Source organism: Chelonoidis abingdonii, chromosome 2 (genome assembly GCF_003597395.2).
Source record: "Chelonoidis abingdonii isolate Lonesome George chromosome 2, CheloAbing_2.0, whole genome shotgun sequence".
Lineage (NCBI taxonomy): Eukaryota > Metazoa > Chordata > Testudines > Testudinidae > Chelonoidis > Chelonoidis abingdonii.
The window spans coordinates 285466911-285494351 of NC_133770.1; the positions used below are offsets into that span (position 1 = coordinate 285466911).

At 40.3% G+C, this 27441-nt stretch overlaps 1 protein-coding gene and 1 pseudogene across 1 annotated transcript in view; both read left to right on the plus strand.

Moving 5' to 3' along the window:
* The first annotated feature begins 4886 nt into the window (after positions 1–4886).
* EFR3A (EFR3 homolog A) overlaps positions 4887–27441 on the plus strand; it is a 115000-nt gene continuing 92445 nt past the window's right edge. Inside the window, 4 exon segments of the mRNA XM_032795048.2 lie at positions 4887–5059; positions 10094–10170; positions 12697–12824; positions 16506–16656. Coding sequence (XP_032650939.1) covers positions 4945–5059; positions 10094–10170; positions 12697–12824; positions 16506–16656 — 471 coding nt within the window. The 5' untranslated portion in view covers positions 4887–4944.
* LOC116833479 (U1 spliceosomal RNA) lies at positions 21049–21188 on the plus strand (annotated as a pseudogene).

The window sequence follows — 27441 nt, forward strand, 5'->3', positions numbered from 1 at the left end:
TGAGAGTAGCTGGTATGCCAATCTCTCCCAGAGGGTTTTCTCTTACCTTTCTTTTCTTTAATTAAAAGCCTTTTTTTCTTAATACCTGATTGATTTTTTCCTTGGTTTTTTTTTGATCTAAAGGGATTGGGTCTGGACTTACCAGGGATTGGTGGGGGGAAAGGAGGGGGTATGGTTAATTTCTCCTGGTTTTAAGATCCAAGGGGTTTGGATCTTATAGTTCACCAGGGAATGGTGAAAGTCCCTCAAAAACTAGGCAGGGAAAAAAGTAGTGCTTGTGGGATGGTGGCAACGATACCAGATCTAAACTGGTAATTAAGCTTAGAAGTGTCCATGCAGGTCCCCACATCTGTACCCTAAAGTTCAGAGTGGGAAGGAAACCTTGACAAGACCTTATTTAAACTGTCTACATTCATTTATAGTGATTTATTTTAACTTCTGACTTGTAGCAAACAATTCATATGTCTTTATGGAGTTTTGTGGAGTCTCTCATCAAGTTCAACAGATGAGTTGCAGTCACATATTGTAGGTCCTGAGATGAGTCCAAAGACCAAATTTTGGCCTGCATCCTTGTCTGCAGCTTTCCACCCATATGAAAGTGCAGCCCCACAGGGAAAGATGAAAAGTTTAAACTCCTTTAATTATCTTAGCATAATGTTGTTGGCTTCTGCCATTTTTTCTAAATTTTATCCTGAGCTGAAAAAAGTTGCAGCAAACTGTTCCAGTGCAAGCTGAGAAGAAACACTAACCTCCACTACCATTGTTTACTTTTCAGCATATTCCTGAAAAATAAGTAAAAATAAAAATAAATAAAAAAAATAAATGGGAAAGTGTGAAGTTTTTAAAAATTCATGCATGGTTTACAAAAGAAATATTTTTTAAAAAATCTATAATCACTGATGCTACTGGATGCCAGAAAGCTTTAGAAGCATTAGTTAATTTAAATATTGGAGTATTTAGTTAAGATTAGAATTCTTTCTCATTAAAGCAGTCCATACCGTCCTTATAGTCAAAAATAAGATTAAACATGTAATTTGTGGAGGAAACATGCTTATAAGCAACTAGAATAAGCTTGCCAGAGTGCTATTTTTTCCACTGGTTAGTGAATGAGGTCAGCAGTGAATCTCTTCTTGGCAGTAATCTCAGTTAAATAGATGTTTGTAGTTTGCTCTGGATCCCATTGAATATGAAGTTGAATTCAACTTCTCTGTATGGATATTGAAAGTTCTGTGTAATCCTAGCTACTTAAGAGATCAGTACTCCCTTCTTATCCATGATTTCTCACAACTGCTGAACTCTAGTTGTATGCTGAAAATTTTGGCCAGTGAGGAAAACTAGTTAGTGCCAGAGACTCAACTTTTACAGGAGCTGAAGATATACAGGGAACTCAATCCCAGGAGAGAGAAGAATGACCGTGAAACAAACTACACCTCTACCTCGATATAACGCTGTCCTCCGGGAGCAAAAAATCTTACCGCTTTATAGGTGAAACTGTGTTATATCGAACTTGTTTTGATCCACCAGAGTGCGCTGCGCAGCCCCGCCCCTCCGGAGCACTGCTTTACCGCGTTATATCCACATTTGTGTTATATCGGGTCGGTATATATTGAGGTAGAGGTGTACTGGTACTTTCAGAATTCACTGCAAACCTCTTTCCTTCAGTTTTTCCCTCAATTTCTTCATAAACACATCCATTCACACACACACATGACAAGCAAACAGAACCAATAAACTAATCAAGTTGTTTTTTTCAAGACTAGGAAGGATGGAGAGTGTTGCTTCTATTTTTAATTCTTGGGAGGCAATTAAGCTGATTGGGAGGGGCCATAAAAGAGCCTAGGTAATATCAGAATAACATTGAGTAAGTGGAGACACACTCTTTGTTCAGATTGTGAATGAAAAGATCTTCTCTGTCAAAACTGTAAGATTTTGACAAGGATTCTTATAGGTAAGAGGCCAGGAAAAAACTCTGGCATGTGATAGAGGCACAATATTTTTTTTTTTTTTTACTTACCTATTTTTTAACTAAGGGAGAAAAATGCTATTTGGCTGTTCTGAACTTCTTTGTAGCTGTCTTAATTTAAAAAGCAAACCCTAAAACTTGCAGTGTGCATTAATTAAGCCTTTTATGTTAAAGCCAGGTTAAATTTGTTAAGATGTTTCTGTTCATGGATTCCAGTTAAATATTTCACTTTGTTATATAACTTTTCATTACACCAAATTCAATGGATTGGGGTTTTACTCTTGTGATTTGCAGTATAATGGGATTTAGTCACGTGGTCAGCTTTTTGGACAAACTAAGCTGCAATCCCCATGCAGTTCAGTATTTTTTACTATGTAAAACTGAGTAGTCAATTAGAATACCATGCAAATCTAGTATGGTTAGATTTATAATAGTTTTGAAGGGGCTTCTAAAACCACTTCAGTGGATGTTTCTTTTAGTCTATCACAAGTGACTATCATGTGGGAGACAAAAGGATAAAATAATGCAAGGACATAGGAATACTTTTTTTTTAAAAAAACTCTTCTAAATGTTTAACCATAAGTGGAATTTCTACTCAAACAGTCTTCGCTGCACCAAGGCAAATCTTGAAGAGTCTTTATAATGGATTTAAATTTAGTAATACCTTCATAAGAATGGCCATACTGGGTCAGACCAAAGGTCCACCTAGCCCAGTATCCTGTTTTCCGACAGTGGCCAATGCCAGGTGCTTCAGAGGGAATGAACAGAACAGGTAATCATCAAGTGATTGTCCCCTGTTGCCAGTTTCTATCTTCTGGCAAACAGAGGCTAGGGACACCATCCCTTCCCATCCTGGCCAATAACCATTGATGGACCTTGTGACACTGCACCCCATATTCTTCGCAGTGATATTATTATACAATTATGATCTAATTATATTGTATTTCATGCAGGATAAGTCATGTGAGGTGCCATTGGACATGTTATGAGTTGTTGAATTTGATTATCCTGTTTGTATGCATGTATCATTTTTGTATATGAAGTTATGAATATTGACTCTGTATCTGTATTCCAAATGTAAAGTTACACCTGGGTAACGTCCACTAGACAAGATACTTTCAGTCTAGATAGTGGGTGGGGAAGGGCCTATTGGAGGCAATGGGCTGTTAGGAAAAAACGATAGGCCTTAGGAGAAGCTTATCTACCACCTGGTGAGCTTTTCTGTGAATGCTCCAGACTGCCTGTGAGTGATGGCTGCTATAACTCTACAAGAACAGAGTCCACATCTTGGGTGTCACTATTTTTCCACAGACTGGTCTGGGAACCAAGCTTTGGAACAAAAGGTTCCTGCCATATGCAAAAACTGTGTAAAGCAGGGAGTGACATCATTGATCTTAACTCCTCACACAAGAAGATGCCTGAAAACACTTGAGGAACAAAGACTGAACTGGGGGAAGAGCTAGACCCCGGCTAAGGGGATTTCTAGCCTGTGAATGATACACCTGGGAATTTCAAGCTGTAAAGCAAGTGCAGCTTGCCCCTTAAAAATTTGCAGCCTGCTTGTATCATTTCTTAGGGTGAGAATTTGCTGTTCATATCCAATCTATTTAGTATATTAAGTTTACTTTGCTTTTTTTTGTTTATTTGCCAAGTAGTCTGCTTTGATCTGTTTGCTATCACTTATAATCACTTTATCTTTGCTTTATCTAAACCAGTGTTTGGGAATCACCCGTCAGGGGCAAAAGGTTGTTTCATATTCCTCTCCACATTAAGGGAGGGGCAAATTTTATGAGCTTATGCTATACAGGTCCCTGTGCAGTGCGAGATGGTATAATTTTGGGTTTATACTCCAGAGGGGGTATGTACCTGAGGAGCTGGGAATAGCTTTCCCATGCAGGGGCTGGTCAGAGAGCCTGCTTGTAACTGCAGCTGGGTGTGTTTCTACCTATATGTATGCTGGTGAAAGTGCAGGCTTGGAGGGCTTTGTAGCTTGTCACAGCAGTACAGTGTGAGAAGGAGCCCAGGCTGGTGGGTCAGGGAGCTCAGTAGTATGCCAGTTCCATGTGATACCCTGGGGGAACTCGTCACAGACCTATCCTCTATGTATTCATCTAGTTCTTGTTTAAACCCTGTTATAGTCTCGACCTTCACAGCATCCTCTGGCAAGCAGTTCCACAGGTTGATTGTGCATTGTATTGTAAAATACTTCATTTTGTTTGTTTTAAATCTGCTGCCTATTAATTTCGTTTGGTGAACCCCTAGTTCTTGTGTTATGAGAAGGAGTAAATAACACTTCGTTATTTACTTTCTCCACACCAGTCATGATTTCATAGACCTCTATCATATCCCCCCTTGGTCATCTGTTTTCCAAGCTGAAAAGTCCCAATCTTCTTAATTGTTCCTCATATAGAAACTGCTCCATATATCACCTTTGCTTAAACTATAAGGTATTATATACAGATAGCTCTAATGTGATTAGTCTCCTGACTTTTAAATAGGTGTCCCTGTCCTTAAAATTTAATATTCTTGTTTAAAAGTCTGTTTTTAAGGCTTTATTATTAGCCAGGAATTTATTTAAAAATACGATAAACTTGCTAAATATACTAAAAGAAATCCAAATTGGTTTGATACTACCACTGTAAAGTGATATTCAGCTGCAGAATTAGCACAGTTTTTCCTAAAACTAAACTATTTCTCTCTCCTGTCATCTCTCATACAAATGGAAGGCTTTGCATTATACGAAAGTTTGATTTAATGAGTCTGGTCATGTCAACTCATTCATACTATATCGTGTGTACAGTGGGTGGTGGTAACAGAATTTGATACTTGAATTGTCCCGTGTTTGGTAGCTTTATGTTGATGTCACACGGAGAGCTAATTAGATACTTTTACAGTCTTCTAGTACATTACATGAATGCTACTAAACTGAGCTGAAAAGATGCAGAACTGTTGAAAAAGGACAGCTAAAAAGAATAGAATAAATGGAAAGTAACCTCGCATACAGGATGAGGCAATACGTTCAAGTTCCGACAGTTGAACAGGAAAATACCTATGACTACAATCCTGCATGGGACCCAAGTCCATTTATGCATTTGGGTAGGTGGGGGAAAAAATCACTTACTATTTTGATGTTACGCAACATTTCTCACTATATGGTTTGTAGAATATGTTTTTATTTAAAAAACAAGAGAATGCTCTTAGTATATACTTAACATGTAGACTATGAAATCTTGATTTCAGAGGACATATATTTGAATACTTGGAAAATGTGTACTGTTTAAGCTAGTGTTAATCTACTTTGTAAAACTTTTACATGGAATATAATGTACTGATACAGCTTTTTCCACTGACCTAACTTCAAGTTTCATATATTTATGTGCTTATGAATATTCTTTTCCCCATTCTATTTTTTGCCGTAAGCAAACCAGTTCAGGGCACAAAAGCATGCCAGAATCTTTTTCTTTGTTCCTGTTGCTCAGATGGTAAAGTGTAGTAAATACAACACAATTGAAAGATACTGTGGGAAATCTGCAATAGGGAAAAGGTAAAATGGACATCTTTCAAGTCTACTGTAGTACTGTGTTTAGTTTGGCAAATTCATTTCGTTGAACAAAATGCAGTGTGGTGAATATCCTCCCCACAAAGGGCAGCAATTGCTTCCTGCTTGTCACATGATCTGGCTGCCAGAATGAGTCAGCAAAACAGCTCATAAATAAGTCTCAAGATCAAATCCTCTATTTTACATTCAAATTATATAGCTTCAGTTGTGAAAAACACTGTTTTTAGGCTTGCTGTTGTAGTTCTTGGTATAGAGGAGATGCCTTTGGTACTGAGCTTTTTAATTTGGCCTTTCTTAACAGTAAATGGGAGAAAGGGACACAAGTATGTGAAAGATGATTAAAAGAGAAAATCTTTATTGGAATGAACAGTATTTTCATTAATTGTAAACATTTTAATAGCTGTATGGCAAATATGTATTGACCTAGTTAGTTATTTGAAATACAGATAAATACAGAAAACAATCTCAAATGATTTTGCTAAAGTTACTCTAAGAGTTATGCAATTGTTCTAATTTAGGAAAGTAATCGAATAAGATTCCAGTATATTTGCTGAAGTGTGGGGCCCAAACTTGGATACTCACCTCCAGCTGAGGTGCTGAATAGAGCAGAACCATTACTTCCCATATCTTACATATGACACTTTGGTTAATACACCCCATAATATTTTCCTTTTTCATAGTTGCATCCAACTGTTGACTCACTCAATTTGTGATGCACTATAACCCCCAGATTCTTTTCAGCAGTACTACTACCTAGCCAGATATTAGCCATTTTTAGATGTGTATTGGGTTTTTCTTTCCTAATAGTAGTACCTTGCACTTGCCTTTATTGAATTTCATCTTGTTGATTTCAGAACAATTCTCCAATTTTCAAGGTCATTTTAAATTCTAATCCTGTCCTCCAAGTGCTTGCAACTCCTCTCATTTTGGTGTCATCCAATTTTATAAGCATGCGCTCCACTCCATTAGCCAAGTCCTTAATGAAAATGGATAGATCCTTGCGGGACTCCACTAGATACTTCCTCCCAGTTTGACAGCAAACTGTTCATAACACTCTGAGTACTGTCTTAACCAGTTGTGCACCCACCTTGTGGTAATTTCATGTAGACCACATTTCCCTAGTTTGCTTATGATGATCTTTACTTCAAATTTTTAGTATTCTATATGTACCTGATTTAGCCAGTTGTTGCAAATTCAGTCTTGTTCCCTTATTTTAATCAATATCAAATATTACAAAATGTTGTGCTGTACAAAACAGGTTTCTTTAAGATATTTGTAGATGTCTTTTAAAAAAAAACCTTGTAAATCACTTGGTTAATATTGTGATGTGGTGCTGTGGAGGATTCTTGTGAAATGTAGAAAGTTTTTTTCCTCAGTCCTGTAGTGAAGTAATATTTCTGTTCTCATCCTTGTCTGGTGCTGTGGAAATTATTATACTGTGTTTTAAACTATGTATTCATGAATGACTCAAAGGACTGATGAAAGTAGACTGAAAGATCAAGTGCTTAAAAACAAATTGTTGTAAATTTCACAATTGTTGATTGCAAGTTACATAAGATAAAAACAGTAAATTAAATTGTCAGAAAGTGGGCATAACTGAAATTGAATGGGGCTCTTCCTTCCCAAATGGAAAGTTTGATTATTAGGAGAGAGAGAAGAGGTGGATAGGGTAACAGTATCTAGTGCTGTACAGTCTCTGTAATGGAGAGGGATACAGCAAAATTAGACAAGGAGTTGTGTATCTGTTACATCTCCTCTTGACTGGTAGAAAGCAAGAGTGGAAAATTCCTGAACAGTTATTGAGTTTGAAACCAGCGGATAGCTTATACTTGGACCTCTCATACATCGTGTTGAATGATAAGTGTGGCTAAAAATGACACAGGTTTTTCAGTTGCATAGAGATCCAAAAAATATTGAGTAAAGTCATACAACTACGGATATAACCTTCAACATACACACCTATCCCCTCATAAACACTGTCCCTACCCCCAACAAATGAACTGCAGTCATCAAGGTAGTAACAAGAGATTCTTAAGTCTGTTCTCTTTTAACGTGGGTGTCGTTTTCCCTTAGCAACCTTAATGTTTTAGCAAAGTTTTTGTATATTTGTGTTAGATGTTTGGAAGGGGATCCAATTGGTAGGCATCTAATCTCCTCTGTGTTCACTACCCCCATTATATTGCTTGCTGTTTGAGTAGGTATTGTTTTTTTGAGATTTGAGAGGCATGCTCTCACTGATTTTTGTGGACAATTACTAATATTCGCTTATCTCTAAATGGCTCCTTTGCTTCAGAGCTGCTCTATTGTGGATCTGGGACTTGACCAATGAGTTTGAATCACATCATATCTGACCCATTTCTGGAATAATTTAAAACTAGATTAGATAAAGTGCTTAAAAATACTACAGGGAATAAATCTGCACTGGTAGAGGAATGTACTAGATGGCTGACTGGCTATATTCCATTTTTGATTTTAAATGTGCATTATTCCTTTAATTGATGTTTCTTGTCATGTAAATTATGAGTTTTTTTATTCCTTTGAACAATCTGGTTGTGTTCAACCCCAGAAAAGAACTATACCTAACCCATATCCTCTTGTCTTTGTGAACAGGAAATGTGATGTGTGTTGCTTATTTTGACAGAGGCTGCATATTTTAATCTAAGACTCTTTTGATGTATCTGAATAGAACGTCGTCAGTGCGGTTGACAGTGGAAAAGGGGCAAGAAGATGGAGGACCAGGCATTTTTAAAAGTGTAGTTTCATTTAGTTGTCATAAAAGCCTACAAATGGTTGAAGGACTAAATAAGCCCAGTTCCCTCAGCCTTTCCTCATCAGTCATGTGTCCCAGCCCTCTAATCATTTTCTTGCCTTCTTTCCAATTTGTCCACATCCTTTCTGTAGTGGGGGACTCAAAACTGGACACAAAACTCCAGAGGTGGCCTCACCAGTACCGAATAGAGGAGAATAATCACGTCGCTCAATCTGTTGGCAATGATCCTACCAATGCAGCCCAATATGCCGTTGGCTTTCTTGGCAGCAGGGGCACACTGTTTACAGTTGACGAGAAGCTGGATATGAATAAACTCCAGATCCTTTTCTGCAGAACTGCCGCTTAGCTAGTCGGTCCCTAACCTGTAGCAGTGAATGGGATTTTTCCTTCCTAAGTGAAGGGCTCTTCACTTGTCATTCTTGAACTTCATCAGATTTTTTTTAGCCCAATCCTCCTATTTGTCTAGGTCACTCTGGACCCTATTCCCTACTCTCCAGCGTATATACCTCTCCCTCCCAGCTTAGTGTCATCCGCGAAGTTGCTGATTAGTGCAATCCATCCCATCATCCAGGTCATTAATGAAGATGTTGAATAAAACCGACCCCAGGACAAACCCCTGGGGTACTCCACTTGATACCGGCTGCCTACTAGACATTGAGCTGTTCCTTACTATCTGAGCCCGATGATCTAGCCAGCTTTCTATCCACCATATTTTTGCCCCAGATCCCTAAATGGTGGATCTATGGCAAAATCTGTCTGGGGATTGGTCCTGCTTTGAGCAGGTTGGATCCCCCCTAGCCAGCAAGTTAGAGCACTATAAAATATAAGTGCAGACAAACCCTTATAACCTGGGGATGCAGAAAAACATCATACCCTTCCTTTCAGTCTTTAGGGGACAACTGCACTGGGGCTGAAAAAGTGGTAAATAGTGGAATTTACCCCCCTAGCTGAGTTGCTTCCCCCTTCTGCTGCAGAAATTATAATAGCTGCTAGTTGTAATCTCTCTGCTTTTCCTGGAGATGCTTTCATGTATGAGTGTAGGAGGCTCTAACTTTCCCCACAGTCCACTCCTTCACTTACTGGCTATTGGGGAAAAAAAACTGCTATTCTAAAAGGTGGATTTAGGGAGGAAACTGCCAATGCTCCCTCCTGGCAGCAGATCAAGAGGTTATTGTGAGGAGGTGGTTTCGCTGCTTGACTGCCTCTGTTTAATCCAGATGCTATGTGTCTTGCCCCACTGCTCCAGATGAAAGTTTTTAACTTTCAGGCCCTGGAGTAGGGTAGGCCCATGCACTACAAGTCTTTATGCCAATGCACATCATCTTCTGGTGGAATTGTTGCCTGTTATCGGAAAACATGAGAAGGTGTGCAAAAAATAAGCTATATTACAATATTAATTTTTTTGTTTAACTCACTTTACATAAATGACAGTTTTCTAGAAAGTGAGATTGCAGAGTATAGTTACCATTTAACTTTGCAGCTGTTTTTTCCTATATGTGTAGGAAAAACCTCCTGGGTATGGTGCTTTGTCCCCCTCTAGTGGCACCAATACTACTTAGAGATTGAGTCTGCTACAGCATTAGCTAAGAGCCATATGTGGCTTTGGCTCATGCAGTAGAGTTTCATGCATTAAGCTTCAGAGGTCCCAGGTTTGATCTTGCCGACAACCTGGGTCTGTTAGTGTGACACATGCTTGTACTCTTCCTCTCTTAAATGACTCTATACAGCTTCTAAAATATTCACCTTCTAATAACCTGGTTTTGTTTTATTTTGTTTTGTGTTTTGGCAAATGTTTTTCCAGGAGTATGCTGTTGCTGTGCTGCTTTGCGCCCTCGTTACAAACGTCTGGTGGATAACATATTCCCCGAAGACCCCAAAGTAAGTAATAATTTAATTAAACCTTATCCAAAATTCTGAATTTGAATCTTCTTTGTTTACTAAAATATTGTAACAGAAATAGTAATATTTTGTAACTTTTAACATACTTTTTGGAGAAGAAAAGGCATTCAATTTTTCATCTGCCAGAGCATTCTCCAGTAAGAGAGAAATCTGAAAAGTTGTCATCCAACTGTTTGGATCACAAATAGTTGATATTAAACAGGATTTTTGTTCAGATATGACCACACGTTTGAACTTGTTTCCTTTTCTCTGTATGCCTAGCAATTCTTTATTTTGTGTCTTTTTGAAATATATAGTTTGGTTCACCCAATGGATTATGATCCAATTGTTTTTCATCTTTAGTTGTCCATATGTATTAGTTTATTGTGACTTCATTTAGATACACAGAGTAGAAACCCTTTTATACCATGTTCCTTGAAAATATAGTTCCTTGTTAAGTACTGATGGTGCTAAATATCTAATACAGCTGAATGTTTGAAACTAATTCGGAGTTTCTGTAAATGGTGGAAGATCACTTTCAATGTCTTATCAGATTTGTACTACTTTTTTATTTTTTCTTAAAAATAAAGGATATGAACAGTATGGAGTCATGTGTAGGTCCAGCATATATCTGAGAATGTGCAGCATGTATGTTCTTCCTAGAAGATCTGCTATTATCACTGTGGGCTAGCTTCCTAAGTTTTTTGTAAAATATCGGCTCTAGGGTAGAGTTATTCTTTTCTGTGGATCTGATATCTTCAAAGCATGGATTTTTTTTCCAGAGGAAATAGTCATTCAGACGTAAATTCTGTTGACCTACAAGAGGGCGATACTGATGGTCTGTTTTCCATATACAATCATAGAAACCAAATACTTCTTTAAACATGTTTGGTACTGTTAGTATAGAGAGATGCCTCTGAACATCTAAAGTCGGACTAGCCTTACTAGTGCTGTGTGTGCTCTCAAAAGCAGCCCTGATGCAGCAATCCATCAGAGTCTCCTATTGTGCTGGTGTGTGCACAAGGTGGGGGAGGGCAGGATATTGTCCAGCCCACAAGGTATGACACCGTGAATGTTAATTATTGCCTGATATCTAACTGTGATCTGTTTAGTCCTCTTGGGCATCTTGATACTAAAGATTTTTCTCTTTCTAATGACTCATTTAATATATGGTGAACATTCTCTCCTGTGACTGTTCACAAATAAGTTAATCATTCTTGTCAGACTTTGAGAGAAAATACCCTTCTTTTATATAATTAATATTTAATTTGACTTAAATTGTTGTGAATGAATGAATCTGAAATGTTGTTTAAAAACTATGCTGTTTGCTGAACTGCCAGTTAAACTGCTTTGTAGTATAAAATAAGTTGGATGATAGTAGACAATCACAGATCATTTATGCAGCCAGAAAGGGGACTTTAACAGGAGTACAACTTACTGTACCAGTAGCACTGCAGGAATGTAGTTATTGCTTTCAAGGTTACAGTGTGGCATATCTAATCACATTACTGTATGTTCTTCCATAGTAATTGATCCCAATATTCTCCAATTTATTTAAACATGAAATTATCAAAGTGTAGAAGAAGTGAAGAAAAATTCTTACACAATGATCTGGTCAGTCTCCCCTTGAAGCTGACGCTGGTGTACAAAAAGGAACCACAATTTTAAAGCTGTTACTCTAGTGGAGGAGGATTGAAGCTTCTGATTGAAGAGGTTGAGGCCCTGAGCGTGGCTAGACTTTCACCTTGATGTCAGTGAGAGAACTGGACAAAAATTAAAAAAAAAAAAAATCATGAGTAATCTTTTTCATTGGAAAAAATTAAGAAAAATGTGTATTGTCTACCAGCTCTAATTGGTTATTCAAATAAGCAATATATTTTAGTCCCTGTTTCGTCTTGACTCTAATAATTAACCAATGATAATGCTGAGTACTTTTTGTATGTCAATAACTGTAGTTGGTACTGATATTTCTAACTATCAGGTGGCTTCAGCTCCTTAAACACTAGCTGTAATACAGACAAATATGGAAAGCAGTGGCCTTGTACAGAGAAGAGTCAGAACTGTTAAGGCATGATATTCGAGCAATGAAACTTTTAGACTGCAATTCAGTTATATAAAAACAATTTTACCCTGAAAGGATTAACTTGACACTCTCACTTCTGAAGTTTTTTTATTGTAGTAATGGCTTTTTGAAGAATTTTTAAGTAACAGAAATTGGACTTTAGGAAAAATAGTGTGTCTCAAGAATGATGTCACAGCTCACCCATAATCTGCCTTTGTTGGAAGGGAGAACACTGACAATATACTTCTCTGAGAAGTACTGGGCTTAATCTTCTGTTTTGCAATTTCTGTATTTTAGGCCCTGAACAAGCTTGTTAATGAACTATTTAACATATTCTAGTAAAATGGAATGTTTTAGTTTGTATTAGCCCAAAACCTGTTCTTTGAATTGGAAAAATGTAAGATATTTCAGAAGCTTAAAACTGTTCCTATGAATTAAAAAAACAAAATTTGTCTCATTCTTAGGATGGTCTTGTTAAAGCTGATATGGAGAAGCTGACTTTTTATGCAGTTTCTGCACCAGAGAAGCTGGATCGAATTGGAGCTTACCTAGCGGAGAGACTGAGCAGAGATGTTGTCAGACATCGCTATGGGTGAGGAATTCGGTCACTATATAAATACAGATGCTAAAAGCTGTTTTCCCCTATCATTATTCTGGTTCTTTTTACAAGACATATAGAATCAGAACCTTGGCTATTCATGCTGATGGGCAGGGGATAGCTATTATATTTTTATTTTTTAGCCAAAATATATTAAAAGTAAAGTGGATTATGAAGTTATAGGCAATGTTGGATGTGAAAATGACCTGGATTTACAAGTCAAACTTCTAGACTCAGCAGGACATATTTTCCACTATACTAAGAGTGTTTTCATTTAATATATATGTTACGATATATATATTCAGGCCTGTCTGCAAAGGCCTATACTTTAAGAATATAGGTGTATTCTTATCATTTAGCTAGTTACAGAGGTATAAAAGAAAGAATCAGAGATTACTGTCTGTGTAATGGCCTTCTCTTATTGTGACAGGCTAAGGTCTTCAGCTAAGATGTAGTTAGACCCCCATAAGCTGGGAAGTGTATGGTCACATCCTCACATTCCAAACTAGTCACATTGAAATAAGGTGCTGTTAGGAATACAATCCTGTCCTGATATTTATCACCTCCAGAGAAAGGGAAGAGCCTAGAAGATAGCATCCTGTCTGGCAAGAACTCACTTATCAATAGACGCAGCTGGAAAACCCTTATATCTGGTAAAACCAATTAAGGTGGTGGGGTATAATTGGTTAATAACCAGTTACCATTATGTTAGGATTGGTTAGTTAAATTTCAGTAAAATGATTGGTTAAGGTATAGCTAAGCAAATGCAGTGTTTACTATATAGTCTGCAGTCAGTCAGGAGTGGTGGGGGATGGAACAGAGACCGGGGAATTAAATCATGTCTTGCTAAAGGGGAAGATGGAACAGGAACAGGGACACAGGCAAGGCTCTGTGGTGTCAGAGCTGGGAAGGGGGACACTGAGAAGGAAACTGGAATCGTGCTTCCTGGAAGTTCACCTCAATAAACATCGAATTGTTTGCACCTTTGGACTTCGGGTATTGTGCTCTCTGTTCATGCGAGAAGGACCAGGGAAGTAAGAGGGTGAAGGAATAAGCCCCTAACAAATATCCTTCAGTTCTTCTGTGGAGCATAATTGTTATATAAGCTAATTGTCTGACTCACAGGTGATTGTCCTTAATACTTAAGCTAAATTAATCCTCCTGACCCAGAGGAACAGGTTAGAAATGGTCTTTCCTGTACTTCCAAAGAGGGAATAGGGGAGAGGAATATATATAAGAAATAGAGAGAGGAAGAGACCATAAGATGGAAAGAGATTAAAAAAATGAAACAGACAACACATGGAATTGGAAGGAAGAGCTCAGTGGTTTGAGCATTGGTCTGCTAAACCCGAGTTGTGAGCTCAATCGGAGAGGGGGCCACTTAGGGATCTGGGCAAATCAGTACTTGGTCCTGCGAGTGAGGCAGAGGGCTGTGACCAGATGACCTTTCAGGTCCCCCTTCCGGTATTATGAGATAGGTAAGAGAATGTTGTGCTGCCCGCAGTATCATTGAGATAAAGAGGTACAGATGTAAAACAACTGTAAGAATTTTTTTACGGATTACGGTCAGTATGTGAGTGACAGTAAACACCCTCCTGATCACACTCTTCCTCTCACTAACATGCTCTATGTAGATTGAGATGTCTCCTTAAATGTGGAAGTTAGATACATTGCTGTCTTGTGCATACTGAAATTTGGTAGACTGAAGGCCCTTACTGACTGGAAGGATGTGCCTTTAATCCAAAATAAAAAGTAGGACAAATAAGATTTTAAAAATATCTCTACAGGAATACCAAGAAATCTTTACTTTCTTTGAGTGTCTTCAAAAATATACTTCTGAAATAAGTGGAGAATATTAGGTGTGATGTGCCTTACACCTATCTGACATTTAATTTTTTCTTTACAGTGTTTGTAATATGGGCTTAAATAAAAGCATGTAAAAGTTTGGGCCAAGTAAATATGGCACACAATGTGCATCTGTATGGATCTCTTCTCATTTGCTTTCAGGTATGTTTAATAGCCATGGAGGCATGGACAACTTTTAATGGCTGCATTCTCAAAGCATTAAACCATTTGTGGAAAGTTTCCTTCGATTGTGGCAAGCTGTCTAGAGTCAGGGGAACCAAAGTCGCAATTCTTGTGAACCAATTCTGTGAGTAAACAGTTGCTAGAGTATAGATGTAGTTGTGAAATCCTCACTTCTGTATTGTTTTGTATGTTTATTTGCATGGTCTCTGTCTGGTTCTGTAATTGTTTCTGTCTGCTGTATAATTAATTTTGGGTATAAACCAATTAAGGTGGTGGGGTATAATTGGTTAAATAACCATGTTACAATATGTTAGGATTGGTTAGTTAAATTTCAGTAAAATGATTGGTTAAGGTATAGCTAAGCAAAATGCAGGTTTTACTATATAGTCTGCAGTCAGTCAGGAGTGGTGGGGGGATGGGAACAGAGACCGGGGATGGGAGAATTAAAATCATGTCTTGCTAAAGGGGAAGATGGGAACAGGAACAGGGACACAGGCAAGGCTCTGTGGTGTCAGAGCTGGGAAGGGGGACACTGAGGAAGGAAACTGGAATCGTGCTTCCTGGAAGTTCACCTCAATAAACATCGAATTGTTTGCACCTTTGGACTTCGGGTATTGTTGCTCTCTGTTCATGCGAGAAGGACCAGGGAAGTAAGAGGGTGAAGGAATAAGCCCCCTAACAATATATCCTTCAGTTCTTCTGTTGGAGCTATAATTGTTATATAAGCTAATTGTCTGACTTCACAGGTGATTGTCCTTAATACTTAAGCTAAATTAATCCTCCTGACCCCAGAGGAACAGGTTAGAAATGGTCTTTCCTGTACTTTCCCAAAGAGGGAATAGGGGAGAGGAATATATAATGAAAGTAGAGAGAGGAAGAGACCATAAAGTTGAAAGAGATTAAAAAAATGAAACAGACAACACATGGAATTGGAAGGAAGAGCTCAGTGGTTTGAGCATTGGTCTGCTAAACCCAGAGTTGTGAGCTCAATCGTAGAGGGGGCCACTTAGGGATCTGGGGCAAAATCAGTACTTGGTCCTGCGAGTGAAGGCAGAGGGCTGGACTCAATGACCTTTCAGGTCCCTTCCGGTATTATGAGATAGGTAAGAGAATGTTGTTGCTGCCTGGCAGTTATCATTGAAGATAAAGAGGTACAGATGTAAAAACAACTGTAAGAATTTTTTTTATGGATACGGTCAGTATGTGAGTGACAGTAAACACCCCTCCTGATCAGCACTCTTCCCTCTCACTAACATGCTCTATGTAGATTGAGATGTCTCCTTAAACTGTGGAAGTTTAGATACATTGCTGTCTTGTCATACTGGAATTTGGTAGACTGAAGGCCCTCTACTGACTGGAAGGATGGTGCCTTTAATCCAAAATAAAAAGTAGGACAAATAAGATTTTAAAAATATCTCTACAGGAATACCAAGAAATCTTTACTTTCTTTGAGTTGTCTTCAAAAATATACTTCTGAAATAAGTGGAGAATATTAGGGTGATGTGCCTTACACCTATCTGACATTTAATTTTTTTTCTTTACAGTGTTTGTAATATGGGCTTAAATAAAAGCATGTAAAAGTTTGGGCCAAGGTAAATATGGCACACAATGTGCATCTGTATGGATCTCTTCTCCATTTGCTTTCAGGTATGTTTTAATAGCCATGGAGGCACTGGACCAACTTTTAATGGCTTGCCATTCTCAAAGCATTAAACCATTTGTGGAAAGTTTCCTTCAGATGGTGGCCAAGCTTCTAGAGTCAGGGGAACCAAAGCTGCAAGTTCTTGGAACCAATTCTGTGAGTAAACAGTTTGCTAACCCAAATCTGAATCAAGTTCATAGAAGATTGGAGGGGGTGAGAGATTGTCATGCCAGATGTTCAGCTGGTGTTCAATCAAAGGAAAAAAATTAATGAAAGCCTGAGATTGCATGTAGTTAGTACCTGTATGACTCATGTGAATGTATCTATAAGCAGCTTAACTGTCAAAATAATCCTTATCTTTGGATATTTATCCTACTAAAAGTATAAAATGATTTTCATAGTAAAAGTTGGAGGTGAATGTCTTATTCATGAATGCAACTAATTTTATTTGGTCTTTTCCCCTTTATGGGGTCAATCCAGTTTTCCTCTGTTTTCACAGTAGATTCAGCTTAATAGCAATCCCGATATTAACAGCCTTCATTTAATAGTAACATATCTTCGTGAACAGCTCCCAATCTCTTGACTTCAATGTTAATGGGATTAGGATATTGGCAGCAGTCATGCCACTTACAGCTCTTTTTGGAAGAAAGTCCCTGGCTGCAGTGTTTTTGCAGTGCTTGTTGTATTAATTTAGATGGAATAAATGGTCTAAAGGTGTTAAAAATAATCACGTCACCATCCAATGTTAAACAATATCCAGGGTTTGGCATACAGAGACCTCAGCTTACTTATTACCATGGCAAATACACTATTAAAAATCCTTTATACCTTTATTAAAGGTACAGAAGAGAAGGAAAAACAGTTAAAGCATTTGAAATATAAAGTGTTAAATAATGCTTTCATTTTAACAAATCCTTTGTTTTCTTTCCCTTTCACTGGAGAGTTTTAGAAAGAAAAACTCGCTTGTTCGATAAGTATCAAAGATGGTGTTAATTGTCCTTTTGGGAAAAGAGAAGAAGTTTAAGATTGGTTGAAGCTGTTGTTGCTACTGTTGTGAAAGTCTGATTTCATTTCATGCCAGCTGGTGGTTGGGTTAAGCTGGAGTTTGTGGGGTGGTGGTATTCTCTGGAACTTTTTTCTCTGGCCCAGTCTGGTCAGGACATTCTCAGGGTTAGGATGATGAAGGCCCAGGGTCACAGTACATGATGGGGTTGGCAGCCATGATGGTGAAGCTTGCTTCTGTAGCCTCCCTTCTATTCTTGTTTCTGTATTTTCTTTCCTCCTAAAGTCTTTCTTTATGGTGTCAAAGTTAGAATCAGAACTCACAGTTTGTTAGACCACTCTGTTTTATTAGCACAGCGCTCTGCCAATAACACGCAGATAATGTGAGTGGCCATGCAAGACCCAAACAGTCTTATTTGTATAGATAAGAGTGGGAATTAGACAAAGGGACAAAGAAAGCAAAACAGTAAAATTCACCTGGGGCACAGCGTGCATATCGTACTTCCTTACTAACTCTTATCGATCTAAGGCTAATACTTCACCAATTACCCTTAAACGGTGCAATCGTTCTATGTTAATGTCTGTATTCCTGACACCTGGATTGCAGCATTCCAACAATTTTGCTTAAAGGTACAGACAGCATTTCTTTAATCCTTTCTGTTTTCACAATATAATTCATTCTACTTTCACAATGGACTCAGAAAGGGTGTGATTGGTAAAATAGCCCATCCTCTCTTCATTTTGTCCCCCAGTTAGGCCTAATATCTAACACACCAGTTTTTGTTTCTTAATTTCCAGGCTTTTACCAAGAATGATTTCAGCATAGTACGTACTATGTACTATAGTAAATATGTCCTAGAATATTCAAGGAGCTGGCTGAGGCGATATCTGAGCTGTTAATGATTATCTTTGAAAAATTCATGGAAGATGGGCAAATATAGTACCCATCTATTAAAAATGGAAAAAGGACAACATGGGGAATTAAACACCTTAACATCTTAACTTCAGTACTTGGAAAGATAATGGAGCAAATAATTAAGCAATCCGTTTACAGACACCTAGAAGATAATAAGGTGATAAGTAACTGTCAGCATGGATCTTCAAGAACAAATCATGTCAAACCAACCTAATAGCTTTTTTGACAAGGTAACAAGCCTTGTGGATAGGATGGAAGCAGATGTGGTATATCTTGACTTTACTAAGTCTCTTGATACTTTCTCACATGACCTTGTCATAAACAAACTAGGGAACACAGCTTAGGTGAAGCTATTATAAGGTGGGTACGTAACTGGTTGGAAAACCATTCCCAGAGAGTAGTTATCAGTGGTTCACAGCCAAGGGCATGTTAAGTGGGGTCTCACAGGGATCAGTTCTGAGTCCAGTTCTTTTCAATATCTTCATCGGTGATTCAGATAATTGCATAGAGAGTACACTTATAAAGTTTGTGGACAACATCAAGCCAGGAGGGGTTGCAAGTGCTTCGGAAGATGGGATTAAAATTCAAAATGATCCGGACAAACTGGAGAAATAGTCTGACATGTTTCGAATGAAATTCAAAAAGGACAAATGCTTAGTACTGTACTTAGGAAGGAACAATCAATTGCACACATGCAAAATGGGAAATGACTGCATGGGAAGGAGTACTGCAGAAAGGAATCTGGGGGTCAGAGTGGATCACAAGCTAAATATGAGTCAACAGTGTTATACTGTTGCAAAAAAAACTAGCAAACAACATTCTGGGATGTATTAGTAGGAATGTAAAAGCACTACAGAGAAAACATAATACAAACAATACTGGGGTGTGTCCCATTCGTAGCCCTTATCCAATATGCCATGAGAAATCTGACCGTAGGTATCGAAGTTCCTACAGCTGGAGCGGAGCTGGGAAAGCACAGCCTCGTCTCCACAGAGGTAGCAGATCCAACAATTCTGGTGTGCTCCAAGCAGGAGAGTATTTGCTACATGGAGCTGCCATGGTCAGCTGGGAAGATGTGATGTGAGCTGTCCATGCCAAGCAAACAGGAAGTGAAATTAAAAAAAATCCTGAGCCTTGGAAGTGGGAGGGGTTGATACCTGGGTGCAGGAGAGTAGAGTACAAACTGCTGACGAGAGCAGTCAGAATGGGTATTGTGGGACACCTTTTGGAGGCCTTTTAGAGTGACATAACCAAGTGCAGTGTCTAACTTTGATGCAAAAAGCTCTGCGTCTCTTGTCAAGGTGGTTTTATTTAGTTGGCAAAGCAGGAGAGTTTTTGTCTGTGGAAGAAGCATTATAGAGTCCACACATCCACTGTTTTGTTGACGAAAGCTGACTTTTCTTGACAAAACACTGTAATGTAGACAAGGCCTTAATAAGATCCAGCAAGATCCTCCACTCTCTTATAAAACTTGTGGATGTAAGTTATCTGAGCCTGCTGATTTAAAAGTGTCTGATTGGAGTAGCTGCTGTTTAACATCCTCCTGAGCTGCTATTGGAATGGAAAGTGCTTTGTGATATTTTTTTCCAAATACAGAACAGAAATATTTATTGAACACTTCCTCCTTTTCTATATTATTTACAATTCTACCATGTCCTTCTATTGTAATTGACTGACTAATACCATTGTTAGGATTATTTTTGTTCCTAATACTTAAACTCCTTATTGTCCTTAACTCTGCTTGTCATGGATTTGTGTCCTAATGTGTGTCTTATCAATTTCTCCTGATTCTTAGCCTTATTTTTATTCAGCACTATCAACTTTCCCTTTCTTCCATTTACTGTTTGTTTTCATTGCTGTCTTCACTTCTTCTCTAATCCAGATAAGTTTGCTTGCTTGATGTGTTTATTTGTTTTAAATCTTTCTCAATGATGGCACTGTGACTTTTTGGGCATCTAGTAAAATGTTCTCAGACAATTCCCATTCACATTTTTCTGTTAAAATTTGTGCTCCCAATTGATTTTGCTCAAATTGTTTTCAGCTTTGTGAATTTGGCTATCTTTAAGCATCAGGTATTGTGGCAGAGCTTCTTCCCCGCCTCAGTGGTTTCTGGTCTTCCTCTTAGTGGCGGGCTGGGGGATTCCTCTCTCCCTGAGAATTTCCCCATGCCCCTGGGTTTACTGCCCTCACATTGTCTGGGCAGGGGTTGCTCCCGGCCTCCCTAACGGGAGGGGGAGGGAAGCCTCTTAGTCTCTGGTAACTACTCTGGGTGTAGTGGAGGCAGGCCAGGAGCCCAGTTTAGTCTCTCCCCTCTGGTGGAGTCTCTTCTCCCCAAACCTCTGGGGCCTGGAAGGGCTGTAGTCCCTGCTGGGGGGAGTTTCCCCTGCTTTTCACATCTGTGAGGTCGGTCTCCAGCGTTTATCAGTATCTGCACTGTCCAGCTCTCCAGTAGCATGCCTGTTCCCCACAGCTCCTGTTGCGTGCACCTATCTGACTGGAGGGGAGGCTTTTAACAGGTTCTGGCAGGCCCTTGATTGACCTCACATGTCCTAGTTAATGTGGAGTAACCCTTGTTCAATTACCAGGGGGAAAGGGACCTGCTTATCCTGGGGCTAATATACCGGCCTTCTATACTTACCTGGCAAGGGAGATACCATCATCACAAAGGTAGTTTTTCCAGGCTGAGGCTTATCCATTGCACTGTGAGTGTGCTGACCCCTTTAATTTCCACAAATGAGGGAGCAGGGGACTGTGTTCGCGCTTTCCTACAGCCGTTTGGCCTAACTCCGTCACCATATATATTACTTATTTGGACTTTATTCTATTTGCACGTTACAGATATAATCAAATCATTATCACTCATACCGAAGCTACCACTAATGTTTAGTTCTGTGATCAGTTCCTCTGTGTGTCAAGGTGAGATCCAATATAGATAAGGTGACCAGATACCAACTGTGGAAAAAATGGAACGGGGTGGGGGGGGTCACAGGTGTCTATATAAGAAAAATTCCCCCAAAATGGGACTCTCTCTCTAAAAACGGGACATCTGGTCACCCTAAATATAGAATCCCCCTATGTTGAATGCAGCTTCTGGAATTAGAAAATTGTCAACTATTGTATTTAGAAATTCCAAATATCTCTACATATATCACTGAAATTGAAATCCTCCATGAACATGCAGCTGTTTTTCCCTGTACACATTATAGATAGATGCTTAAGGAACCAGTTATGCTGTTCCCTAGTGTTTGGTGGCCTGTAGCAGATAAAGCACGAGACTGAGTACTTGTTTATATCTGTTAGGACACTGATCTGTAAGCATATAAGATCACTTTCTCCTGAGCTGTCAGTGACTTGGAAACAGGTAGTGTAATTTTTGACATAGAGTAGCCACTTTTCCGTTTTGCTCACTTGGTCCTTCCTAAATAGACTATAAAAAATCAATTGATTTTTAGCATATCAGTCATGAAAATCATCCCACCAGGTTTCAGTAATGCTAACTAGATCAAATTTATTCTAATAAATAAGCAATTCGAGTTCATCTTGTTCGTTACCTAGGCTCTGAGCATTAATGTATAGGCAATTCAAATAATTTCTTCTCTTCACAACCTCTAGTTTCCCAATTAATTTTATTGTCATCGTGATTTTGTGCTCTGAGTGCTCATTTGTGCCTTCTTTTCATCCTCCCCTTTTGGTGTTGGGTTAACACCAGTCTGTTCTTGAGGAAACTGGTTCCTCTTTCACTGAGGGCGTATCTGCACTACAGACTTAAGCCAGACTTAAGCCACTACAGACTTAAGACAACATTGAGCCTCCGTATTAAGTTGATCCTGCGTGTCCACACCATGCTCATTGTGCTGGTGGCATGCATCCTCATTAGCAGCACTTGCATCAATGCACAGACCAGTCCACCATGGGTAACTGTTCCACAGTACAACTAACCGCAGGATGTTTTGGGAAGGGCTTGCAACGCCTCATGGGACTGAAACATTGTTGCAGGGGGGAATGGGAATATGTCTTCGGCATCCCATGAGGCGTTGCGAGCCCTTCCCAGAACATCCTGCAGTTAGTTGTAATGTGAGATGGCTACCCATAATTGACTCGCTCCCTCCCAATATCAACAGCAAACAGCTTGTGTTTTTTTGCGCCTTTTTCTGAAGACCTGCCTTACCAGCACATGCGCCATAGCCTGAGAAGCATGGAGCCTGCTCAGCCGTGCACTCTTGTTGTGAGCATTACTAACACCGAGCGCCTTATCCTGCAGTATTTCCAGTGCAGAGATAGGAGCCATCACATGGAACATTGTGATGTCATGCAAGCAGCCTACTGCAAGCCATAGAATGAAACAATTCCCAGTTGCTGCTGGCAGTCGTGCATCAGCTGAACACAGTGGAGTGCCATTTCTGGTCCCGAGAAACAAGCACAGATTGGTTGGACTGCATCGTTATGCAGCTATTGGATGACGAGCACTGGCTGCAGAACTTTTGAATGTAGAAGGCCACTTTCCAGGAACTTTGTGCAGAGGCTTCCCCAGCCCTGCAGTGCAGCAACTCTAAAATGAGAGCTGCTCTGACAGTAGAGAAGCGAGTGGTGGTTGCTCTGTGCAAGCTTGCAACACCAGACTGTCAATTTGGAGTTGGTAAATCCACTGTGGGAGCTGTTATGATCCAAGTGGGCCAGGGTCATTAATCAACTTCTGCTAAGAAGGGTAGTGACTCTGGACAACTTGTAGGACATAGTGGATGGTTTTGCTGTGATGGGGTTCCCTAACTGTGGTGGGGCGATAGATGGCATGCATATTCCTATCTTGGCACCAGACCACCTTGCCAAAGAGTACATAAACTGTAAGGGATACTTTTCAATGATAATGCATGCGTTGGTGGATCACAAGGGGTGTTTCACCGACATCAGCATGGAATGGTCAGGAAAAGTGCAATACACGTGCATCTTTAGGAACAGAGGTCTGTTCAGAAAGCTGCAAGCAGGAAATTCCTTTCCAGACCGCAAAATAACCACTGATGTTGAAATGCCAGTTGTGATCCTGAGAGACCCAGCCTACCCCTTGCTCCCATGGCTATGAAGCTGTAACCAGCCACCTAGATAGCACTAAGAAGCGGTTCCACAATAGGCTGACCAAGTGCAGAATGGTGAGGGACTGTGCCTCTGGATGTTTAAAGGGTCACTGGTGCCGTTTACTTGCTAGGATAGACCTCAGTGAGAGCAATATCCCTATTGTTATCGCTGCATGCTGTGTGCTGCATTTTATCAGTGAGGCAAGGGGAGAGAAGTTTCTGCAGGCATGGGGCATGGAGGCAGATAGTTTGGCAGCTAATTTTAAGCAACCAGATACTAGGGCAGTAAGAGTCCAGCAAAGAGCTCTTCATCTCTGGGAGGCTTTGAAAACGCTTTTCAGTAATGAGCCACAGTAATGTGTGCCAGTTATCTGCATTCTGCCTTCCCTTGCCATCCCCTCCATTGCATCAGTTTTCCTGTACCCAACACAAACCCCCATGAGTAAAATAAATGAAGAGCCTTTCTATCTCAAAGTGTTTACTTTTATTGTATACACACAAAGAAACTGAAAGAGCAGAGAAATAGGTTAACCTTGGGCAAACTGGCTGATAAAATTGGGAGGGGAGAAACCAAGTAAGTCAGATTGTTTTTCAAAAGCATGGGTAGCATCAAAGGTCAAGGATGGGCTCCATTTGTTCTCTGTATCCTCCCCTAGGGTTGAGTGGAAGGGATACTGAATTGCCCCTCCCTCCTGTAACATTTGGGGTAGGGGGTTCTTGAACAGGGTAATGCTTGCGGGCAGTTCTGCAAGGCCTCCAGATGGAGTCCTGCCTCAATATGTTTTTCTTGAAGCTCATCCAGATATCTCAACCTGTTTGATTGGTCCTTCATAATCCACAGCATCTCTTCCTGTGTGGCACGGTCCTGGGATGCTCCCCTGCTCTCCATTGTCCAGTTTCTCGGGGAGTGAAATCCTTTAGGCTCTGGGCTATGTCTCAGCTGTCCCTGCAGCATTCGTTATCTTGTGTGACAAAGTTCTGTCCTTGACTCTGGGGGTTCTGTTTCCTGATGGATTTTTGCTAGCCTCAGAGGCTCACTGTGACCCTCCACGTACCCCTTCTCTCTCTAGAGGCAAGGGTCACAGCTTACTGAGCCATTTTCATCATAAGCCAACAACAGAGGTGAGGAGAAGCAATCCTCCCTCACACAGTCTCTGTTGTCTCCCAGTCTTAGTGATTAATGAGGGAAGGGAAGGGGGAGCCCGGGCCCGCCCTCTACTCTGGGCTCCAGCCCAGGGACCCTAAAATTAGCAGCTGTGGTAGCTGACTTTTTGGAAATAGGACGTGTGCAATTCCCTGGGCCACTTCCCCAGCAGCCCCCACTCAATATCTCCTTCACCGTTACCTCAGAGCCTCTTTCCTTACACCTGTTATGGATTCGTACTGCTTCATTCCTCCAACAGAGCGGCTCCCTCCTATAGCTCCTGACACCCGTGCCTCACTGACTAACTGGGAGGCTTTTAACTAGTTCCAGCCAGCCCTTGATTGGCTTCACGTGTCTCAATCAATCTAGCTATCTCCACTGCCTTCTAGAAGGATCTTAATTGGCCCCAAGTGTCTTGATTAACCTGGAGCAACTGCCATTTGGTTATCATGGTATCAGGGGTTTGTTTAGCCTGGGACTAATATACCTGTTCCTCACTACTTTACTGTAGCCATCTGGCCTTGCCCCATCACACTTGCTGAACATGTCATCCGGTGTCCTCTTTTTCTGCCTTTTGATCTGCGATAACCTCTCTCGCAGTTCGAATGATGCAGTGTAGGACAAGCTTTCGGCTATAAGGCATGCAAAACACAAGACAACCATTGTTAGCTCTACGCTGGTTCTGGTGCAAGGTTGGTATTTAAAAAAAAACAAACATAAAACACTCCCCTTATCACACTCCAGTGTAAACCAGAACATAATCAGAATCCCTAGCTATTCAATGGGTCAGTTTCCTGTTCCAGCCCTACGACATGGGCGACGAGCCTTGTGCTGCAACTTGTGGGAAATTCACATTGACGGCACAAGTGGATAGGTGAACAGTGCCCCCTTCCCCTAGGAATATGGATGTTGCTTGAGAACCAATCCCAGTGTTAAGACTCCCAAATTGCTGTCTGTTTCTCAGGTGGTTCCATAGGGTGGGGGATAACACAGGAAGCCTTCTTCCCCCCCTTTCCTTAATGCTCAAACTGGGTGTTGTGACCCCTCAGGGGTCGCGAGATTATTACGGGGGTGGGGGGGGGCGGGTTGCAAGCTCTCAGCCTCCACCCCCAAATCCCGCTTTGCCTCCAGGATTTATAATAGTGTTAAAAGTGTTTTTTAATTTATAAGGGGGATCGCACTCGGAGTCATCCTGTGTGAAAGGGGTCACCAGTACAAAAGTTTGAGAGCCAGTGTCTTAGTAGATGCTAGTCCCTGCCAACCAAAGCAATGACATGTTAGGCAAAACGTGGTTGGGACCCAGAATTCACCAGGAGGGGAGAGGTGGCTCACATGCTCCACTGTTTGTGGTATTAGCACTTGTAATGAAAACTTCCCCTGTTTTCTCTAGGTGACCTTATCTGATAGTTTCCTGAGGGTAACAGAGGTGGCAAGGGAGCAGATGCTGCAAGCGTCTGGGTACAGACCTGGTCCTCATGCTGTTATGCTGTGTACCAGAATGATGCCAGCAAAGTTAAGAGTGGAGTGGTGTAAGAAAGTGTCCTACCGTGATAGAAGAAATAAGGCAGTCCTCCCCACAAACCTGCAAAGAATTGCAGGGTACCTTCATGAAAGTTTCGTAGAGATCTCCAGGGAGGATTCCGGGCCATCCCTGTGCACATAAACAGACTTTCCCGGGGAGCACCATCTGCGGAGCTGGAGCAGCAACTTCGAAACAGATAGCCAATGCACCTCATTTTTTGTTCAGATTAAACATAAAATATAATAGCATGTAAGCCCTACAGTTTGTTTGGAAATGTATACTCACCAGAGGTGCCTTCACCAGTATCACGCTTGGCCACCATGCTCTCCTGAGACTGGCTGGGCTCTGGGGTTAAGAACAAGTCCTGGCTGTCAGGGAGAATGGATCCACCACTCACCTGTCTCCCATCTTCCTCCAGAACGTCCTCCTTGTTGCCTGTGGTGGCCCAGAATTCATACTCCTGGGCAATGTCCACAGTGTGTTTGTGGGAGGAGTTGTGGGGTCACCGCTGAGAATCGCGATATTCCAGAGCAGTCACAGCAGAACATTGTGGGACACCTCCTGTAGGCCATTTGAGTCAAACCACACAAAGCTGTATCTATGCTACCTCTCTGTTGACCCATCAATATCAAATTCAATGCTACATCACTCGAAGAGGTAGAGTAATGAAATCGCTGTTACAGGCAACTTAGGTCAGCGGAAGGGACCTGGTAGTGTAGATGCATACATTATGTCTATTTAAGCTTCCATCGACCCAAGTTTGTAGTGTAGACAAGGCCTGAGAGAGAGAGGTCATCCAAATATTACCTCCTCTTCTGTTCCCACAGAAGGTGGATCATGCACCACAAAACCAAAAGCCTTTTACAAGAATGGATCTGGACAAATCACTTGAATAGGCTCTGAAGATGTTTGAATGTTTGTGAACATGTTAAAATTAGGTCCTCCTGTTTTCCTCTTTCCTGAACTTCATGGTTCATTACATTGTAGAAGATTGATTTGTGTAAAAAAGCCGTTTTGCAGACAACCTATTTAATCACACTGCCACATAATTAGCAATGCTGTGAAACAAACAATAGGACAGCAGGTATTTGAAGCCTATTCCTGAAGCCCTTAGAGAGAGGAAAGCTTTAAAAAAAAAAAATTATAAAGTAGTGTGTCAAGAGAAAATGTTGCTCATGTTCTACAATGAGTGTCTGTGGGCTGTTCTCCTTCACACAAATGAGTGACAATAGACCTTAGAACATTGGTTTGATTGTTAATCACTTTCTTACCATGTGACAACCCAGTG